The following is an 18,118-nucleotide window of genomic DNA, read 5'->3' as shown; positions in this document are numbered from 1 at the left end:
CATCCATGGCGAATGGGCAGTGAATGGCACTTACCCATAGGAGGGGCAGAGGGCCTGCTCTGAGGTTGAGGTGGGCTGGAATGCTGGAATGCCAAGGTCAATAAGATAAGGAGGCAGCTCTGTTTGCTGTGTCAGACATGAGAGGCAGTGGACCCCTGCTCTTCACTTGGGAGGCCCCTTTCCCAGAAGCAGTTGGCATTCTCTGCAGGGGCTGAGTGTGTCTCAACAGAGGCGGGGATGAATTTATCTGCACCCAGTCAGGAGCAGCCATCAAAGGGGCTGCTGTGTCCCTGCCCATTATAACCAGCGGCCACGTAACCCAGCACGACTGATGTGAACATGCTTGTGGGGGCCTAAGGTTGCCATGTAGCCACGGCTGGCAGGGGAGCACCAGCGCGGTCTGGAGGAGGGAACCCCCAGCTGGGGAAACTACCTGGAATGACTTCCTAAAGGAGAGGGGGTTTCAGAGAGGTCACATGTCCTCTTGGTTGGCAGAGTACACAGTGATCACATGATCTCCTATGTGTAATCACATGTCACGGGTCCGGTGTGTGACAGAGTGAGTGGTACGGTGCTGCATGATCACAAGGGCCCATATGCAGTCCCATGTCCAGTTGGTTGCACAGGTAAATGGTTCAGCGTAGCATGGTCCCATGATGTCCCGTGCTCGGTCCTTGGCTGAGAGGACACGTGGTCCTCTGGACTGGTAGCATGTGTGACACATCCCCAAGTGGTCACTCAGAGCCTGTGCAATCATATGTCATGTGGTTCAGTGGCTGACAGGGCATGCTGATCACGGTGGTATGTCTTCCGACACATCCTGCTACTTGATGCTCCATGGTCCCACGATGGTCTAGTGGTCCAGTCATGTGCTTGTTATGTGATCACACGGTGCTTCATGTGGGCGTGTGATGCCCTCTCGGTTCATAGGACACCTGACCCAGTATTCAATGACCACCTCGTGGTCTGTGCCATCACCTCTGCTGTTAGGCCAGAAGTGACATGAAGCCCTGTGCTCCGTGGCATGTATGTAGAGGCATGGATGTTTCTGCCTCTGCTGTTTGTCTTCTAGCCTGCTTGCTGCACAGTGTCTCCATCTGGGCTGATGGTAGCTCAGAGAGGTCTCTCTGGGGTCCCCATAGCAGAGCCCCTCCAGAGCAGGGCTCAGGGGGCTGGATCTGGTGCTGCACATGCAGGCAGCATTATCCCTGTCAGTCTCTGGAGACACTGGCTCAGAGCCATCCTCCAGAGCTGTACAGCCAAGAAGCAAACTGGAGGTGGGCAATAAAGAGCTGGGTGAGATTGTGCCTGCAGGCTGACGCTCATCTTGCTGATGAAACCTCAGAGAGATAGGCAGGGCTGGGGGAGTTGCTGCTCAAGGCTGCCGTTCGTGTGGATCCTCTGGGCACGTGGGGGCCCTTATCGGCGGCTGACTTGCTTGCCAGGCAGTGCAGGGGGAGGCCAGCATGCACGAGTCAGCTGGGCTGATAACAACAGCCAGAGGGATTTAAAGGGCAGAGCATGGACCCTCTCAACGCAACCAGAGGAGCGAGCCAAGGGCTATTTAATGCAACCAATCAAAGGGGAGATCCCAGGGCCAAAATTCTCAATGCGACCAATCAAAGGAGTGAACCAAGGACTGAATTGCTCAATACGACCAAAAGTGGAATCATAGACTTCAAGGCCAGAAGGGACCATCATGGTCATCTAGACTGACCTCCTGCACTTCACAGGCCACAGAACGTCGCCCACCCATAATCTCTGGCTGCATTACTGAAATCCTCAAATTTTGATTTAAAGATGTCAAGTTACAGAGAATCCACCATTTACACTAGTTTAAACCTGCAAGTGACTCATGCCCCATGCTTCATGAGTCAGGAAGGCAAAGGAGAGGAAGGCAAAAATACCCAGGGTCTCTGCCAACCTGATCTGGGGAAAAATTCCTTCCTGGCCATAAACAACAGTTAGACCCTGAGCTTGTGGGTGAGACCTACCAGCCAGACACCTGGGCAAGAATTCCCTGTAGTAACTCAGAGCCCTCCCCATCTAGTGTCCCATCTCCAGCTGTTGGAGATAGCTGTCATGGATGGGCCATGTGCCATTGTAGGACACCATTATAAACCCCGCCCCCCCAGAAACTTATCAAGTTCAATCTTGAAACAAGTTAGACTGTTTCCCCCCATTATTCCCCTGGGAAGGGTGCTCCAGAACTTCACTCTGATCTAATTTCAAGCCTAAACTTACTGATGGCCAGTTATATCCATTTGTTCTTGTGCCAACATTGGCCTTTACCTCTCCCATCCTGGTGTTTATCCCTGTGCTATATTTATAGAGAGCAGTCATATCTCCATTCAGCCTTCATTTTGTTAGGTTAAAGAAGCCAAGCTCCTTAAGTCTCCTCTCCTAAGGTAGGTTCTCCATCCCTCTGATCATCCTAGTATCCCTTCTCTGCACCTGTTCCAGTCTAAATTTATCTTTCTTAAACACAGAAGACCAGACTTGCACACAGTATTCCATATGAGGGCTCTCACTAGTGCCTGTATAATGGTAATAACACTTCCCTGTCTCGCCTTTTATGATGAGATTACTGGTTCTGTGGATGAAGGGAAAGCAGTGGATGTATTGTTTCTTGACTTTAGCAAAGCTTTTGACATGGTCTCCCACAGTATTCTTGTCAGCAAGTTAAGGAAGTATGGGCTGGATGAATGCACTACAAGGTGGGTAGAAAGCTGGCTAGATTGTCGGGCTCAACGGGTAGTGATCAATGGCTCCATATCTAGTTGGCAGCCGGTATCAAGTGGAGTACCCCAAGGGTTGGTCCTGGGGCCGGTTTTGTTCAATATCTTCATAAATGATCTGGAGGATGGTGTGGATTGCACTCTCAGCAAATTTGCGGATGATACTAAACTGGGAGGAGTGGTAGATACGCTGGAGGGGAGGGATAGGATACAGAAAGACCTAGACAAATTGGAGGATTGGGCCAAAAGAAATCTGATGAGGTTCAATAAGGATAAGTGCAGGGTCCTGCACTTAGGACGGAAGAACCAATGCACAGCTACAGACTAGGGACCGAATGGCTAGGCAGCAGTTCTGCGGAAAAGGACCTAGGGGTGACAGTGGACGAGAAGCTGGATATGAGTCTGCAGTGTGCCCTTGTTGCCAAGAAGGCCAATGGCATTTTGGGATGTATAAGTAGGGGCATAGCGAGCAGATCGAGGGACGTGATCGTTCCCCTCTATTCGACATTGGTGAGGCCTCATCTGGAGTACTGTGTCCAGTTTTGGGCCCCACACTTCAAGAAGGATGTGGATAAATTGGAGAGAGTCCAGCGAAGGGCAACAAAAATGATTAGGGGACTGGAACACATGAGTTATGAGGAGAGGCTGAGGGAGCTGGGATTGTTTAGCCTGCAGAAGAGAAGAATGAGGGGGGATTTGATAGCTGCTTTCAACTACCTGAAAGGGGGTTCCCAAGAGGATGGCTCTAGACTGTTCTCAATGGTACAGATGACAGAACGAGGAGTAATGGTCTCAAGTTGCAGTGGGGGAGGTTTAGATTGGATATTAGGAAAAACTTTTTCACTAAGAGGGTGGTGAAACACTGGAATGCGTTACCTAGGGAGGTGGTAGAATCTCCTTCCTTAGAGGTTTTTAAGGTCAGGCTTGACAAAGCCCTGGCTGGGATGATTTAACTGGGAATTGGTCCTGCTTCGAGCAGGGGGTTGGACTAGATGATCTTCTGGGGTCCCTTCCAACCCTGATATTCTATGATTCTATGATTCTATGATTCTCTACTGGAACTACTTCGCCTCATGCATCCCAGGACTGCATTAGGCTTTTCCTCAGCCACATCACGTTGGCATCTCATAGTCACTCTGTGATCGACCAATACACCCAGGTCTTTCTCCTCCTCTGTTGTTTCTAACTGTTAAGTTCTCATTTTATAGCAAAATTCTTGTTGTTAGTCCTGAAGTGCATGAGCTTGTACTTTGCACTATTAAATTTCATCCTATTTCTGTTACTACAGTTTTCAAGGTTGTCCAAATCTTCCTGTATGACCTCCCGGTCCTCCTCCATATTGGCAATACCTCCTAATTTTGTGTCATCCACAAATTTTATTAGCACACTCCCACTTTTCGTGCCAAGGTCATTAATGAAAATGTTAAATAAGACTGATTCCAAGTCCAGTCCCTGAGGAACTCCACTAGTAACCTTCCTCCAGCCTGACAGTTCAACTTTCAGTATGACTTCTTATAGTCTCCCCTTTAACCAATTCCTTATCCACCTTTCAGTTCTCATCTTAATCCCCATCTTCTCCAATGTAACTAATAATATCCCATGTGGAACTCTATTACATACCTTACTGAAATCAAGGTAGATTGGATCTACTCCATTTCCTTTGTCTGTCTTCTCAAAGAAAGAGATCATGTTGGTCTGGCATGATCTACCTTTTGTAAAATCATGTTGTATTTTATCCCAATTACCATTTACCTCTATGTCCTTAACAGGGCTTTCTTTCAAAATTTTGTTCTCAGGCCTTGCGTGCAATTGAGGTCAAACAGATCAAACAAGAGATCCCTCACCATCTCCTCCTGTGGTCTCCAGGCCAGCACTAAGCTCAATAGAGTGGGGCAGCCTTTCTAATAAAGGCTTTGTTCCTTACAGGCCAGTCTCTGGGATTACTCTTCAGCTCCAGCACCCCCAGTGCTGAGCCTTTGGGGAGCCCCGGGGCTCTTTGCACAGACCTTTGGCACTGGGCACAGCCTGCAGGGCTTCCTACACCTTGATGGACAGGTCCTGTGTCTCCCTTCTTCATCCTGTGGGCTTCTCTGTTCTCATCGCGCAGGGAGGGAGGGGCGGTCCCTCCCTGTGGTGGGGGCATGTCCAAGGTGCTGTGGGCTCAACACATGGCCAGCAGCCATCGACCTGCTGGAGAGCACAGCGAGGAGGGGCCTGTTTGTGGAAGCGGGCTGTGCGGGGAGATGAGGGCCTATGGGGGGGCCGTGCCTCCTATCAAAACCTTCTGCAGTGATGGCCTGCGGAGAGCCACCGTGCCCAGCTGCGAGAGGGAGGGGATCTCTCGGCATATCACAGCCCCACCTGCGCCTGTAGCTGCCACAAGGAACTGGATCACAGGCAGCCCTGCAGGAATGAGGGGCTCAGCTTCCTTCAGCTTTTCAGCCTGCCCGGAGAGGCTGCCTGCTACAGGAAGGGACCTGGAGGCTGTCAGGCAGAGTTAACTTCCCTACAGCCCTGCCCTGCCCAAGCCAACCATCCAGCAGCATCCCATGGTGACGCCTGGAGCCGGAGCATTCCAGCCTGGTTACCGCTCCTGGGCTCCTCTCGTGACCTATTGGAGACAGAGCTGCTGCTGTAGCCCTCATTTCTCCAGCCGCCTCTCCTCTCGCAAAGTCTCCAGGCTCTGTGCTCTGAGGAGCGGTTTCAGGGAATAGCTCAGTCTCTGTGGGGTCCCCCATGAGGATTTCACCTTCCTGAGTAGCCAGGAGGCCCCCGCTGCAGTGAAGCCGGGCACTGGACCTGTGTCGGCAGCTGCTGTGATTCACCCTGCAACGCGGTCTGGCCGGCAGCTACCCAACGGTGGCTTCACGCTTCCAGTGTTTATGGCGTCCCCATTTGTCGGCTGCTGGATGTGTGACTCCAGCCCCCGACAGGTGGGCTCCATCTTCACAGGGGCCGAGCCCTTCACACAGCCCCTCCACTTCCAGCCTTTGATTTCCGCTTGCATGCTGGGGCCAAAATAGATCATTAACAGCAGGGCAATGCCAGCGGGGAGCTGGGTCCCTAGAACATGCCACCCAGGGCTCATACCTGGATGGGCCATGCTGGGACATCTCCTGGTTTAACAGGGGCCTGCTGACACATCAGCTCCCCTGCTGAAAGGAGGTCCCAGTGCAGGGGAGGAGGTACCCTTACAGGGTGCTGCCACTGTGTAGGCTTTATCCCCCAGGACCATGTGGTAACAGCCCTGCTGTGGCATCCCTATGCTGCGCCAGTCCCCCAGATACTTTGGGGCTGCTGCCAGGGGCCAGCAGGGAGCAGGAGGGCCACATCAAGTTCATGATTGTCCCTGCAGTCCAGGGTGGAGGGCCATCCCAAGAGATGACCACCCTGCCCTGCCACTCTGTCTAGCTCCCCATCTTCTGGCTCATGGACCATTGCCCAAAGCCTTAGCACTTCAGCAGAGTTGGGAAGAATATGCTTTAGTTCAAACTGTCCCCTCTCCCCGGCCCATGCTGGGACCTGGCTTCTATTGCCCAGTCTAAACAACACTGCCTCGATTTCTCCCGAGGAACGTCCTGAATAGGGGATGCAGGTGCCCTCTGTCTTAGTGATTTAAGTAGCCACCCACTTCAGGCCAGGGAGAACGATGAGACCAGGGATGAGTATTAAACAGCAAGATCTGCTGGGATCAGACTGTGGAGAGGGAAGAGCCCCATCAAGCCCCATCTCGTCTCTTTCTCTCCCAGAGGCCAGGGCAGACGCATCCTCTCCAGTGCATTCTCCACACAGTATAGCTTTGTGGGTTCCTAAGGATGGGGATCCCAGCCTTTCCCAGGAGGCTGGCTCTGCAGCCTGGGAGATCTTGTTGCTGGCATGCTTTTCTCTGCTACTCCATCTTTCCTCAGTTTCATCTCCCCAGGGAGAATGATGGGCTGAGTCTCAGTGTTTTCCCTCATGGCAATGCCTGGGGCTAAAGGGGGGTACATTTTGTGTGTGTGTGTGTGTGTGTGTGTAGAGTACACAGCTGATCAGATGTTCCCTTCTGCACCCCTATCCCTCTCGTTCATTTTCTCTCTCTCCCCCTCCCTCCACCATTCACCCCCCTCCACTCCCCAGGGATAGCAGCAATCCCTTTTGGCTCACCCCCCCTCCCCCAGGTCCAGGCTCCCTGCCACACACCTGGAGGAGAATTAAAGCTGGCCATTGTAGAAGGTTTTGCTCCCCTCTTGGAGCCAATCTCGCAGCACAGCAGTCTCCCACTATGCTCCGAGGGGTGGCAGACCTGCCACAAATACCTGCTAACTCCAGACCAAGGCCAGGCCAATGGGTTATAATTGTGTCTCCTGCTGCTTGGTAATCCTCTATTGTCTCCTATTCACAGCCACACTTGTTACTCTGTGGACAGACTGTGTGTGTGTGTGTTTTGGGGGGAGGAGAGGGTGATGGGGGTTCTCCTATAGGGATTTTTGAGCTGTCTGCTAGGGTATGAGCATTTAAGAGAGGGGCATCTACTGCTTCACGGAGAAACTCCAGAGCATTATGGGGGTGATCTGTGCTGGCACCCCTGCTAATGGCAATGAAGATGAATGTTTTACAGTGTAAGGGGTGCCAGCTATCCCAAAGCACTTCACAAACTGCACCAATAACAGGCTCCTTCACTGAAATGCAACTGCATCTGGGGTGCAGCATCACAGCTAAGCCACACACAGGAAAGGGGCAGCAAGGGACATTTTGGCCAAGGATGGTAGGGTAAAAGTTTGGGAGGGGAGCTTAATATCTGGGTTGGATGGTCTTGTACCCAAAGCAGAAGGCAGGACTCCTGCTTCTGGTTACCCTGCAGGAGACCCTCGCTGTGCTACGCATCACTTTCCGCCTCTGCAGCATGCAAGTTTGTCCTGGCGTGGCTTTGGAGTTGGTAGGGAGGGGCTGTCAGGTCTGCTTAGAATAGAAGGCAGATGCTGCGGCCATTCTGGGTGACCAGCCCTGCACTTCTAGAGCCAGGAACCCACTTTACTGCATCCCTTAAATGGAACAGATGGATTTGCCTCTGTGGGTGACCTGGTAATTAGGGAAGCACATGATGCCCCAGCTGGCACAGGGGGCCTGGTGCTGCTGGAGGTACTAGCTGGGGTTATCAAAACAAGACCCTGGCCAATCTTGCTTATTAAAGAAAGATCCCATGGCACGTTGGCCGAGAGTTGGAGCGTTACCTAGCTGTTCCAGCCAAAGCCACAGGTGATTCTAGGCAGGGGCAGTGGATTCTTCACTGCCTATTTTCAATGGTCAGATAGCTCCACTCCCCTGCTGGGAGGGGCAGAGATGGAGCGGAGAGTGGGGGTCAGGCTTGGGGCCATAGGAGCCAGCAGCAGAAGAGCAGTGGTGGCTGTAAGTCAGGCCTGAGGGGACACTACGGGCCCGTCTGCACTACGCTAAGAGACAGCCCGGCTCAGTCTTGGGATGTGATGCTAGAACATGGGCGTGCAGGCATTTGGGCTTGGGTTGGAGGCCCTGTGAGGCGGTTGGGTGTCAGAGCCCAGACTCCAGGCCGTGCCCCACTCAGCTGACTCCGCCTCTGGAAGTGGGTGCCATGGGGTCTTAGTGGAGAGCAGCCATCCCCAACAAAGGCCTCTGAAGGGAAGCGGAGAGCTCAGGGAGCCCTTGCCCCTTACTCTCACCCTGTGACACAGCAGCACCCCCAGGCCCCGGCTCCAAGCAGAGATGGGGTGGCCCAGCACTGCAAGCTGAAGACCACCCAGCATCCGTGGCCATCCGTCTCCGGGACTGCAGAGTTTTTATAGCCCTGGACAAATTGGGAGCCTGGCCAGCAGAGCAGCAGTTGGATTCAGTATCTGAAGCCTCTGTTCCTGCTCCCCACCCCCCAGCACTAAACCTGTCACCACCTCCATCAGGCTCTCAGCAGTCAGACCCCAGCTCACATGTTAAGTGGCCCCTATTTAGCTCCCCTCCTGCAGATGCAGTGCAGGGGGGCAGGGGGGAGACCAACTACTGCAGAAGCAGCTAGGCAGAGACCACCCTTTAGACAGCCCCTTCCCCACAGCGCTTCTGCTGCACATTCCATGCAGGACAGCAAGGGGGCTCAGTCAGGCTGAGCGGGGAGGTTTGTGCACGGCCCCATGGGATCAGAAGTAGGCCAGGGAAGGCTGAGGGGCAGGCTGCCCTCTCATGGGGGGGTCCCCATCCCTGGTAGGAGAAGCCCTTGCATTAGGCAGATGGCACCCAGCCAGCATAGCCCTGTGTGCACATTGCTCACTCTGCAGTCCCTTCCCTTTGTACCGCTCCCAGGTAGGTCATGTCTGCTGGCTGCCAGTAGCCCCACGGCCCTGGGCACAGACTGGCCTCTGGTGCCTGCCAAGCAGCAGGGGCTGCCCTGTTCCCTATTCTAGGTGTCGTACTTCCTAGCTGCACAGAGTGACAGCCCATGGGAAAGGCTGGCATACCCCACACTGACCTCAGTCTATGGCTGTAGCAGATGCTGCCCCAGGTCTTGACAAAGATACAGGTGAGAAAAATCTAGGTTATTAATAGTCTGAGCTGGCTCCCGGGGGTAGAAGGAAGCTGGCAGACTAGGAGAGAGAGGGGAGTCTGCCCTAGCAGTCTCCAGTCACCACCTGAGCAGAGACCAGTGCCATCTCTGGTGCTCTAGCCTGGCAGGGTAGGGTGACATTTCTGAACAAGCATAGGTGCTGGAACGAGGGGTGCTGGGGGTACTGCTGCCCCCTGGCTTGAAGTGGTTTCCATCATATGCAGGATTTGCAGTTTGATTCAATGGCTCTCAGCACCCCTGTGAAAAAGGCTGGCTCCCTGCCATGAGCTGGTTCAGGATCAGAACTGGAGTGAGTTTGAGGCTACGCATTGTTACCAAAGCAGATGGGATGTCTCCATGGAAAACGAGAGAGATATATAGCCGCTCACTTAGCCAGCATCCCTGCACAGCCAGAGGTGCTGTCCCAGTCTCACTGGGCTCGGAAAGAGCTGGCAGACGTTCATTCGCCCATGAAACTGCATTCCACGCTCCGCAGAGAGCTGGGAGCCCCCCCCCTGCAAACCTCTGCTGCTGAGCTCTTTCCTTTTGCAGTGCTGTCCTCTACAGCACTAGAGCAGTACTACGCTGCGGGAGAGAGCGGCCTCTGGGGCTACAGGGCCTTCACTCCAGCAGAGCAGCCTTTTGCCACAGCTGATTAAGCTGCTTTGCAGGTCAGGACTCCAGCCCAGGAGGCTGGAAGCTATTTCTCATCCTGAAGAGGAAGGGTCTAGAAGATTTAGCTCTGGCTTTTGGAGCATGCAGCAGGAGAGCCGTCAATGGCTAATCAGCAGTTTCTACGGGGTGTTTAAGGTGTCTTACACTGACCTGCTATTGTTCACGCAGGTCATGCCCCTCCACTTGATTGGAAGGGGGAAATCTTAGGTATTCTCATCACGTGACCCAATACAAGCTGGGCAATTGTCCCGACAGCAGAACACCCACTGCTGTTGCTGGTTTGGTAGATGACCTGCAGCTGAAGCATTAAGGCCTCACCTTGCTGTCATTGTGTCTGAAAACCTCTTACCAACTATGCCTGCAAATCCCAGGCTATGGGGAGATATTGGAACATGGACGGATCCCAGGTGTGCAGCCAAGACTAGACTATGGCTAGAATTTGAAGCTGCTGAAGGAGGAAAATCTGACTCTAGTTGTGGGGCCTGAGTCCATCCTGAAATTCTGGCTTTGGCTCCTTGGAGGCTCTCGCTCTGTCCAGAGGTGCCCCACCTTCTTCCAGGCTTAAGAAAGTGAAACCCAAAGTGCAAAATAAAAGGCCCTTTATTTTTTTTCCTAAAGACATTTACAGAAAACAGCACCAAAAAAATCTCTGGTCTCTTCCGTATCAGGCCCTAGAAGGCAAGGGGAAACAGAAGTCAGATCATAGCATGGTATAAGGGCAAAGTCCTGGAGCACTTCTGTGCCAGATGAGTTCTCTGGAGACAAGTCACTAGTTTGTGCCTCCCACAAAGTTACCTTGACCCACAGATCGATTCCAGTTGGTTTAGAGCCAGTGCACAGTAGGGACATTTGGGTAGCTTCAGAGCAGTGAACGACACAGTAAGTCAGAGCCTGGGAGTCCTACCTCTAAGCTCCATCCCTCGGCTGCTAGACCATTTTGCTGGCAGCTAGATACTATGCCAGCAGCTTCCTGCCTGAAGGATTCTACCTTGTGTATTATCCCGTTGTGTTGTAATCCTTAGTCCTCTCCCTAAATACCCTTCCCCAACTAGGTGGCATTTGATTAGCCCTTTTCCCACCAGCACCACTAGCTGTAGCAGGGGCCTCCAGCATTTGCCCCAAGAGAGGACAATGGCGCATCCAGACGGTTATGGTTCCTCTAGCCTCTGCATGCCCGGGGAACTTGGGACACGATATTGGTCTCCCCGTGGCAGTACAGCCATCAGCTCTCACCTCCGTAGCAAAGCCCCATCTTTGGTGGCTTGCTCGACTCAGCCAGCCTGGGGTTTGCAGAACAGCCTTACCTCGTAGACCCCTCGCTGCAGATCAGTCTATTTCTTCACTGCCGGCTTTCTCCCTCTGCCAGCTCCTCTTCCCTGCAAAGGGAACGAAGCGAGGCTATGGCTTTAGAGTAGCACGGGCCAGTGGCTAGGCACCACCAGATTCCATGGCACCTACTCACTAGGCCAAGGTGTTAATGCAGAGCTACTCTGCATTGCTCCCTCAACAGCACATGGCAAGTGATTAGATATTAGAACTAGACCACAAGAGCCTAATTCGCGAGCATGCAGATCTAAGCCCAGGTTTAGTTATCCATACGCCTGTTAGTTATTTTTCCTGCCAGGGTCGTGTTTTCATGTTTGACTGTCTGCCCTATTTCAGGGTTTGTCAGCTAATTAGAAGCAGATAGCGGCATGTGACAGGCACCCACCAGCTGCTAGAATATTTGGTACACATTTTTTAAGCATGTGATTTAGATAGACAGTCATTTGCAGAGTGACTTTTTAACCTTTGACTAATACTAGTCAACCAGCAAATCAGAGATAAAGCAGCCACAGATGAAATGGAAACACGAGCCCCATGCAGAGCAGAGGGACAGCTTTAAAAGCCACCTTTGCTTCAGAAGAGACTTCCACAGCGAAACATTTCTCAAGCCAGTATTAATACTATTCATGTTTCTCCCTCTGTTTGTCCCAAGGGGCACAGAGATCACTGTTTGGCTTCTTACCTTGCTGGGAAGGACATCATCATCAGAAGGAACACTGCTGTTCAGAAGAGAAGGGAAGAGAAGCGTTGAGATTAGATTCACTCCTGGAAACTCATGCCAGACGTTCACAGATCTACCTACAGGTACTGAGCTTCTGCCTCTCCCTGGGACAATCCAGCTGCTAGTGTTTAGGTTTTAGTATGAAGCTACTTAACCCTAACAGATGGCTTTGGGCACGTGTGACGGGGATAAGGGCATGCCAGCGTTCCTCTGGGATTTCCCATAGCAGTTCACAGGACAGTTATCCCTTTGCTATTTACCAGAGTTAGGTACCAGTGCAGCACTGCCGTGACTAGCCAAAAGGCTGGTATCTCCCATAGACCTGGAGGTTAGTCAATGTCACTGTGTTTCCTGGCCTATGGAATTCTAGTCCCCTCTTGCCACGAGATCCTTAGCTTCTACCTGTGCCAGAGATCGGTCAGGCGGTATCCCCACCATCTCGTCTAGAGGGTGCTATCCAGAATCTGACTGTCTCCCGCACCATTGATTATACTCACTTCTCTTCCTCTTTCTCCATCTTCTTCTTCTGGGAAGAAGAAAGATTGAGTTAAATTTGACAAGGCTAGCACAAGGTCTAAATGACAGGTGGAGAGAGGATGTTCTTTTGAACTGCCCGAGCATAATTCTCTAGAGTAGGAAGAATTGTGTAGCTTGTCCCTACAGCAGGAAAATGGGTTATTGCACAGGCATAGATTAGCTGTAGCAGCAAGAAAACTGTCCATCTATGTGGGACTTTCCCAGGTGAAGGGAGGGGTCCAAGCACCATATAATACATTCCAGAGATAGCAGGGACTTGGAAGCTATATGCCCACCACTGAAATGCAGCCACCTCTGGGCTACAGTAGAGCTATTAAACCCTCAGCAATACTATGCAACAGGTTAGCATCGAAGGATGGGGTGTTCATTTGACGGTGGGGGTGCGGGAAGGAGAGGTTAGGGAGCAGAACATTACATATAGTTAGCTACACTAATACCCCCAGGACTCTTGGGGACAGGAATACAGTCTTCAGTGGCCACAAGCACTCAGGAGTCTCCTGTAAGATTCCGCAAGATTCCAGCTAGGCCCAGGAGACGAGTTCGCTCTACTCTCTCCCTGGTCCCCTCCACACCCAGGGACAGATTCAGAACCAACACGTTCACCAGGGAATTAGTGGTGCCACCAGGGAGGAATTGGGCCATGTGACGGACAGTGGTTGCTCCTAGCTTGACCGTTCCTGCAGTACCTTGGCAATGCTACCCTGCTTGTTGGAAGCTGGATGCTTGATGGCTTTGGGGGGAGAATCCTCCCGAGATTCTTCTTCCTCTGCCACTTCCTCCTCTTCCTCCTCCTCCTCATCCCAGGAGAGATCTGGAACCACTGCAAAGGAGAGCAGCCTGGGCTCAGAGCAGTTCACACACCCTTAGAGCAGCTATACACGCTGCTGCCCGTATTGGGGGACTCACACACTTGGTTTTATTCGGGGCCCGATGAGTGCGAGCCCGAGAAGCCGCAGTCAGTTGTGGCAGAAGTGCTCCCCATTCCAAGGGGAGGGAGTCCTGACGCTAACTTGAGCCAATTTTGGCCCCATTGCGAACTTAGGTTGCCGCACAACTCACGTTACCTAAATGTGTCGCTGAGGGTTAGTGGCTTCTTGGTAGGAGTGGGAGTCTTTAGAAGTAGCCACTATCCCCAGAGCACACCTGCCAGCCATCCTGCCTAGAGGAAAGGGTAGGGCAGAGGGAAGAGAACCTGTGGTTAAGAGGCATGCAGTGCCCCTGCTCCGACAGTGGGACGTTGTGCCCTTCCCGTGTCTGGAGATGGTGGAAAGTCACTGAATTCCCAAGGGGGCCAAAATAGGCCCTGGCCCTGGGGTAGGCCTTGGACATCCTCTAGGGGGCAGAGTAGATCCCTCAAGTGCAGCTCCCATTGGAGCCAATGGGCATTGCATTACGTTTACACCAGGCTCAGATCCCCTCTTCCCACCTCGTGCCGTTCGCTTACATGTAACATGTTGTCCGGTGATGTAGACTGGGCCAGAGCCAGCTCTCAGCCTGAAGGTGACAGGAGGAGTCAGCTCAACCCCCACCATGGTGGCCTGGAAGAGATTAATGTCACAGGTTATACGGGCCTTCAGCTTTCCCCCTCATCCTCCTGCACTGCACACAGACACAAGTGCCATAGCCTGCCGATAGGTTCCCCTATGCTTTTCCCCTCCTTGGAGACACTAGGGCTAGTTAATTTAGAGACAACACAGGACTTGGACTTATGCACGGCTGAGCATTATCAATGCTGGATTTTCAGTGTCCTGGCCTGTTGGGAAAGTTACCATCTCCCCAGCGATGGTCTTTGTAAGCTCTTCAGGGCAAGGATTGAACTGCCTAGAAGGGCTGTTAGCTGGGAAAGTCATCACATATTGCTGACTCACTGGCCAGCGGGGAAGCAGCAGTGTCTGGCTGATAACAGGTTATGCTGCATACTCAATTAGAAGCTATATCTGGAAAGCAGGTGTGCTTTGAGGCCCGACAGGATCTGAGAGCAGGTCTTCAGGAGGAAGGGGAACTGAAGGCACACTTATTTTGCCAGGGGCCGAAGGCTGAGAGGGTGCACTCAGCCTTCAGCTCATGCATTTTTCCCCCTCTCGAAATGGCTGTTGCCACATCAAGCTTCCCTTTGCTATTGCAACCTGTCCACTGCCCAGGGCAACATTTGGGTTTGCTCCAAGTCTGGCCTTTTTTAGTGAGCTGAGCCAAGCTGCAGGGTTCTGTCCACAAGCCATTCAGATCTTGTGTTTTTGTTCAGGCCCATCTCTGGTTGGGCTTTATGCTTGATCAGAGCTAACCCCAGTTCAGTGTCGTCCCCTCCACTAGAATCCTTGGAGACTGATGAGTGGGCACTCACCATTGGCAGTACTGAAGGTTTCAGAGTTGCTAGGGGCACAGGCGTGGTGTCCTGGCTGTCCTCGGCTGGTACAATCTCCACAACATTGAACTCATCTTTAGCTTTTTCTCCTAGGCAGATCTTTGGGTGAAAGCATGAGTCATCAGCACCCCTTTAGTGGCAGAATTCCAGCAACATCCCTGAAGGCACCAACTCTAGACTTCTCCCCCCGCCAAACTCCAGACCTGGGAAGGAGGGTTCCAGACAAGCCTAAAGGGCTCTAGCCTAGGGCTGGCCTCATCCAGGTTCTCAGGACCATCCCTCTGGGGTTGCTGTCCCAGGAAATCTGGGAGGGTGCTCCTTACACCCTGCCAGCTGTCCAGTTTTATGAGCTCAGGTGGTGTCTTGGTATTTTGGGTCTCAGAGGTGGCAACCCTACTAAAGCCTATAAGCCAATAAGGAAGACGCTGCCGCTGCTCATTAGAGCTCCAGCACACTTTCTGCCAGGCCCAAGGGCGAGTGGGCTTCCTCGACTGACTGATCAGGGCAGCCATTTACCCTGGCAGAGATCAGGGGTGGGAGAATTAGGGCCTATCTTCAACCCAGGGAGGAGTCACCCAGCACAGGCTGCTCTTCCACGGCAGCCCTTGTGGACATGAACACAGGAGCAGACAGTGGGACACAGAGCATAGATACGCCTCTGCAAAACATGCCCCTCCCTTCTATGGCTGGAGCAGGCCAGCCTTGTAGGCGCTGGTTGCACTGAGTGGACTTGGGCAGGCTGGCCTGGTGGCAGTGCCCTTTGAACTGCCAGGCAGAGACCCATGGTACAGGTGCTATCGGACCAGTAGTGTCCACAAGCATGAATGAGTGCACTGCCCCAGGCAAGGGAATAATGAGGCTATTCTCTTCTGTCCCTGCAAGGTTTGCCTGCCAGATGGTTCCAGGAGTGGGACTGGTCATATCTGAACATCATGGTACCTAGATTAGGGATCTTCTGTTCTGCTCCATGTCCTTACATTAGCTTCCAAGGCCAGCTTCTTGCTCTTGCTGAGCCTGTGCTCAGCTACCCACTTCAAACACCAGCACCCACACCCTGCCCGATAACCCTCTACGGGCAAGGGCAGGCCAGGTACTCACGGTCCGCAGGGCCAGCTGCTGCTCATACTTCCATTCGTCTGGGATCTTGAACGTATAGGTTTGCGTCTCATGGTTTAGTTCACATCCTGTGAAGGCAGAGGTCCCATCAGGTCCGCTCCGCCCACCGCCCGCCCCATTCTCAGCGGAGATAGGGCTGAGTCATATCTAGGCGGAAGTGTCGGAGACGGTGCTTCCACCCCACCTCCTTTTTGGTAAGGGGTAGGAGAAGAGACAGGAGAGAAGCCGCTAATACGTAAGTGCCCCAAACTAGAGGCAGGAGTTTGGCTCCCCAAAGCATCCCTCTGCTTCTTGCTCCTGTCAGGCAGGTTGATATTAGAGCCAGAACACTGTCCCAGGGAGCAGCCACAGGTATTGACCAACTGGAGCCAAGAGATGCGTAAGACGCAGGGGAAGAGTTCACTTCCTAAGAGATTATGGTGGGAGAAGGAGAATTGGATGGCTGTTTAAGGCGGTACGAAGTAATTTGACTGCTCAACTCAGAGATTAAAGAGGAGACGGTATGGAGATGATTTTCAGGCAGATGGCTGTCCTGATGACCACAACAAGCTAAGCACATCCTCATCTCCAGAGGAGCACGCTCTCCAGATACCTCCTGTGTTTGTAGTCTAGACCAGTGGTTCTCAACCTTTCCAGACTACTGTACCCCTTTCAAGCCTTTGCTTTGTTTTGTCTACCCTAAGTTTCACCTCACTTAAAAACTACTTGCTTACAAAATCAAACGTAACAATACAAAAGTATCCCAGCACACTAGTACTGAGAAATTGCTGACTTTCTCATTTTTACCATATAATTAAACATAAATTGATTGGAATTAAATATTGTACTTACATTGCAGTGTATAGTATATAGAATAGTATAAAGTCATTGTCTGTATGATATTTTAGTTTGTATGGACTTTGCTAGTGTTTTCTACGAAGCCTGTTGTAAAACCAGCCAAATATCTAGATGAGTTGATGTACCACCTGGAAGACCTCCGCGTATACCCCTGGTTGAGAACCACTGGTCTAGGCAACAAGATGCAACAGGTGGACACACGAACAAGCAGATGGGAGGCAGGACAAGTCAATGGAAACGTATTTCAGCTGCATTCATGGCTCTTAGTCACAGTATACACAGCAATTATGTTCTCAGTAACAGTCATGAGAGACAGGTTCTTACCCCAGATTAGAGACACTGGCTTCTCAGATTTACTGTTGCTGTTGGCACTACTGTTAAGAGCCATGGTTCCTAGGATTTGCTTTGCTGGGAAGGAAGAAGACATTACTCAGAGTGTAGTCTTTACTAAGCTAGAAAACTTTGCAACAGCCCCACTGATATAGGATTTAAGTTTTCCACAGAGTTTAGGCCAGAAAGAAACATTAGATCTTTTAGTCTGACCATTTAGTCTGTATCATACAGGCCATTCAGTTTTTACCCAGTTACCCCAGTATTGAACTCAATAATTTGGGTTTGACTAAATTCTGTCTGGATCTGAAGAATATACCATTCCCATCACAGTTTTTCCCAATGGTAAATACCCTCACTGTTCATTTGTGCCTTGTTTCCAACCGGAATTTTTCTGGCTTCAGCTTCCAGTGATTGGGTCTTGTTATGCCTTTCTCCACAGGATTATAGACTCTGAGGACCTCGTATTTTCTCCCCATGACATTACTTAAACACTAATCAAGTTACCGCTCAATCTTCATTTTGATAAACTAAAGAGATTGAGAGACTCAAAGAGCACAAGAGACATTTTCCAGCCCTCAGATCAGTATGGCTCTTTTCTGCACCATTTCTAGTTTTTCCAACAACCCCTCCCCCCATTTATTTTGGAAGTTTAAAAAAGTTTACAAATCCTTGCCAGGTAACTATCAGAAACAAAAACAATCATTGTAAAAGTGAACTTTTGTTTAGAGAGACATAATCCAAGGATAGAATCACCAGATCTCTGTTTAACAGGGTGTTACCATATTACAGAGTGAGTATCATTACACCCATGTCATTTCTAGTGATTTTATTAAATTGAGTAAAATCTCTGTATGCACCTTTTTAACACCAGAACTGGACACTTAAACACATTGGCGTTTAGCCAGGGCACCAGCAATTCTTTGCGG

General features: G+C 51.6%; 1 protein-coding gene across 4 annotated transcripts; it reads right to left on the bottom strand.

The window, feature by feature from the left end:
* Nucleotides 1-10,542: 10,542 nt before the first annotated feature.
* Nucleotides 10,543-17,263, bottom strand: NPM2 (nucleophosmin/nucleoplasmin 2). 4 transcript variants are annotated; one of them, XM_048829017.2, is made up of 9 exons: nt 17,184-17,263; nt 16,005-16,090; nt 14,886-15,005; nt 13,989-14,082; nt 13,231-13,364; nt 12,505-12,533; nt 11,969-12,005; nt 11,265-11,336; nt 10,543-10,631 (listed from the first exon to the last, which is right to left on the bottom strand). In XM_048829017.2, exons 1-8 carry the CDS (start codon nt 17,245-17,247, stop codon nt 11,292-11,294), a joined length of 609 nt encoding a protein of 202 aa, XP_048684974.2. In that variant the 5' UTR covers nt 17,248-17,263; the 3' UTR covers nt 10,543-10,631; nt 11,265-11,291. The 4 variants fall into 4 exon arrangements, with proteins under 4 accessions (XP_048684974.2, XP_048684976.2, XP_048684975.2 ...); XM_048829019.2 differs by having other exon boundaries at nt 11,969-12,002; XM_048829018.2 differs by having other exon boundaries at nt 12,505-12,530.
* Between the last annotated feature and the right edge of the window lie 855 nt (nt 17,264-18,118).

Source organism: Caretta caretta, chromosome 26 (assembly GCF_965140235.1).
Source record: "Caretta caretta isolate rCarCar2 chromosome 26, rCarCar1.hap1, whole genome shotgun sequence".
NCBI classification, from domain to species: Eukaryota; Metazoa; Chordata; order Testudines; family Cheloniidae; genus Caretta; species Caretta caretta.
The sequence above is the reverse complement of the archived record's forward strand: the minus strand, read 5'-3'. Positions and strand labels throughout refer to the sequence as shown.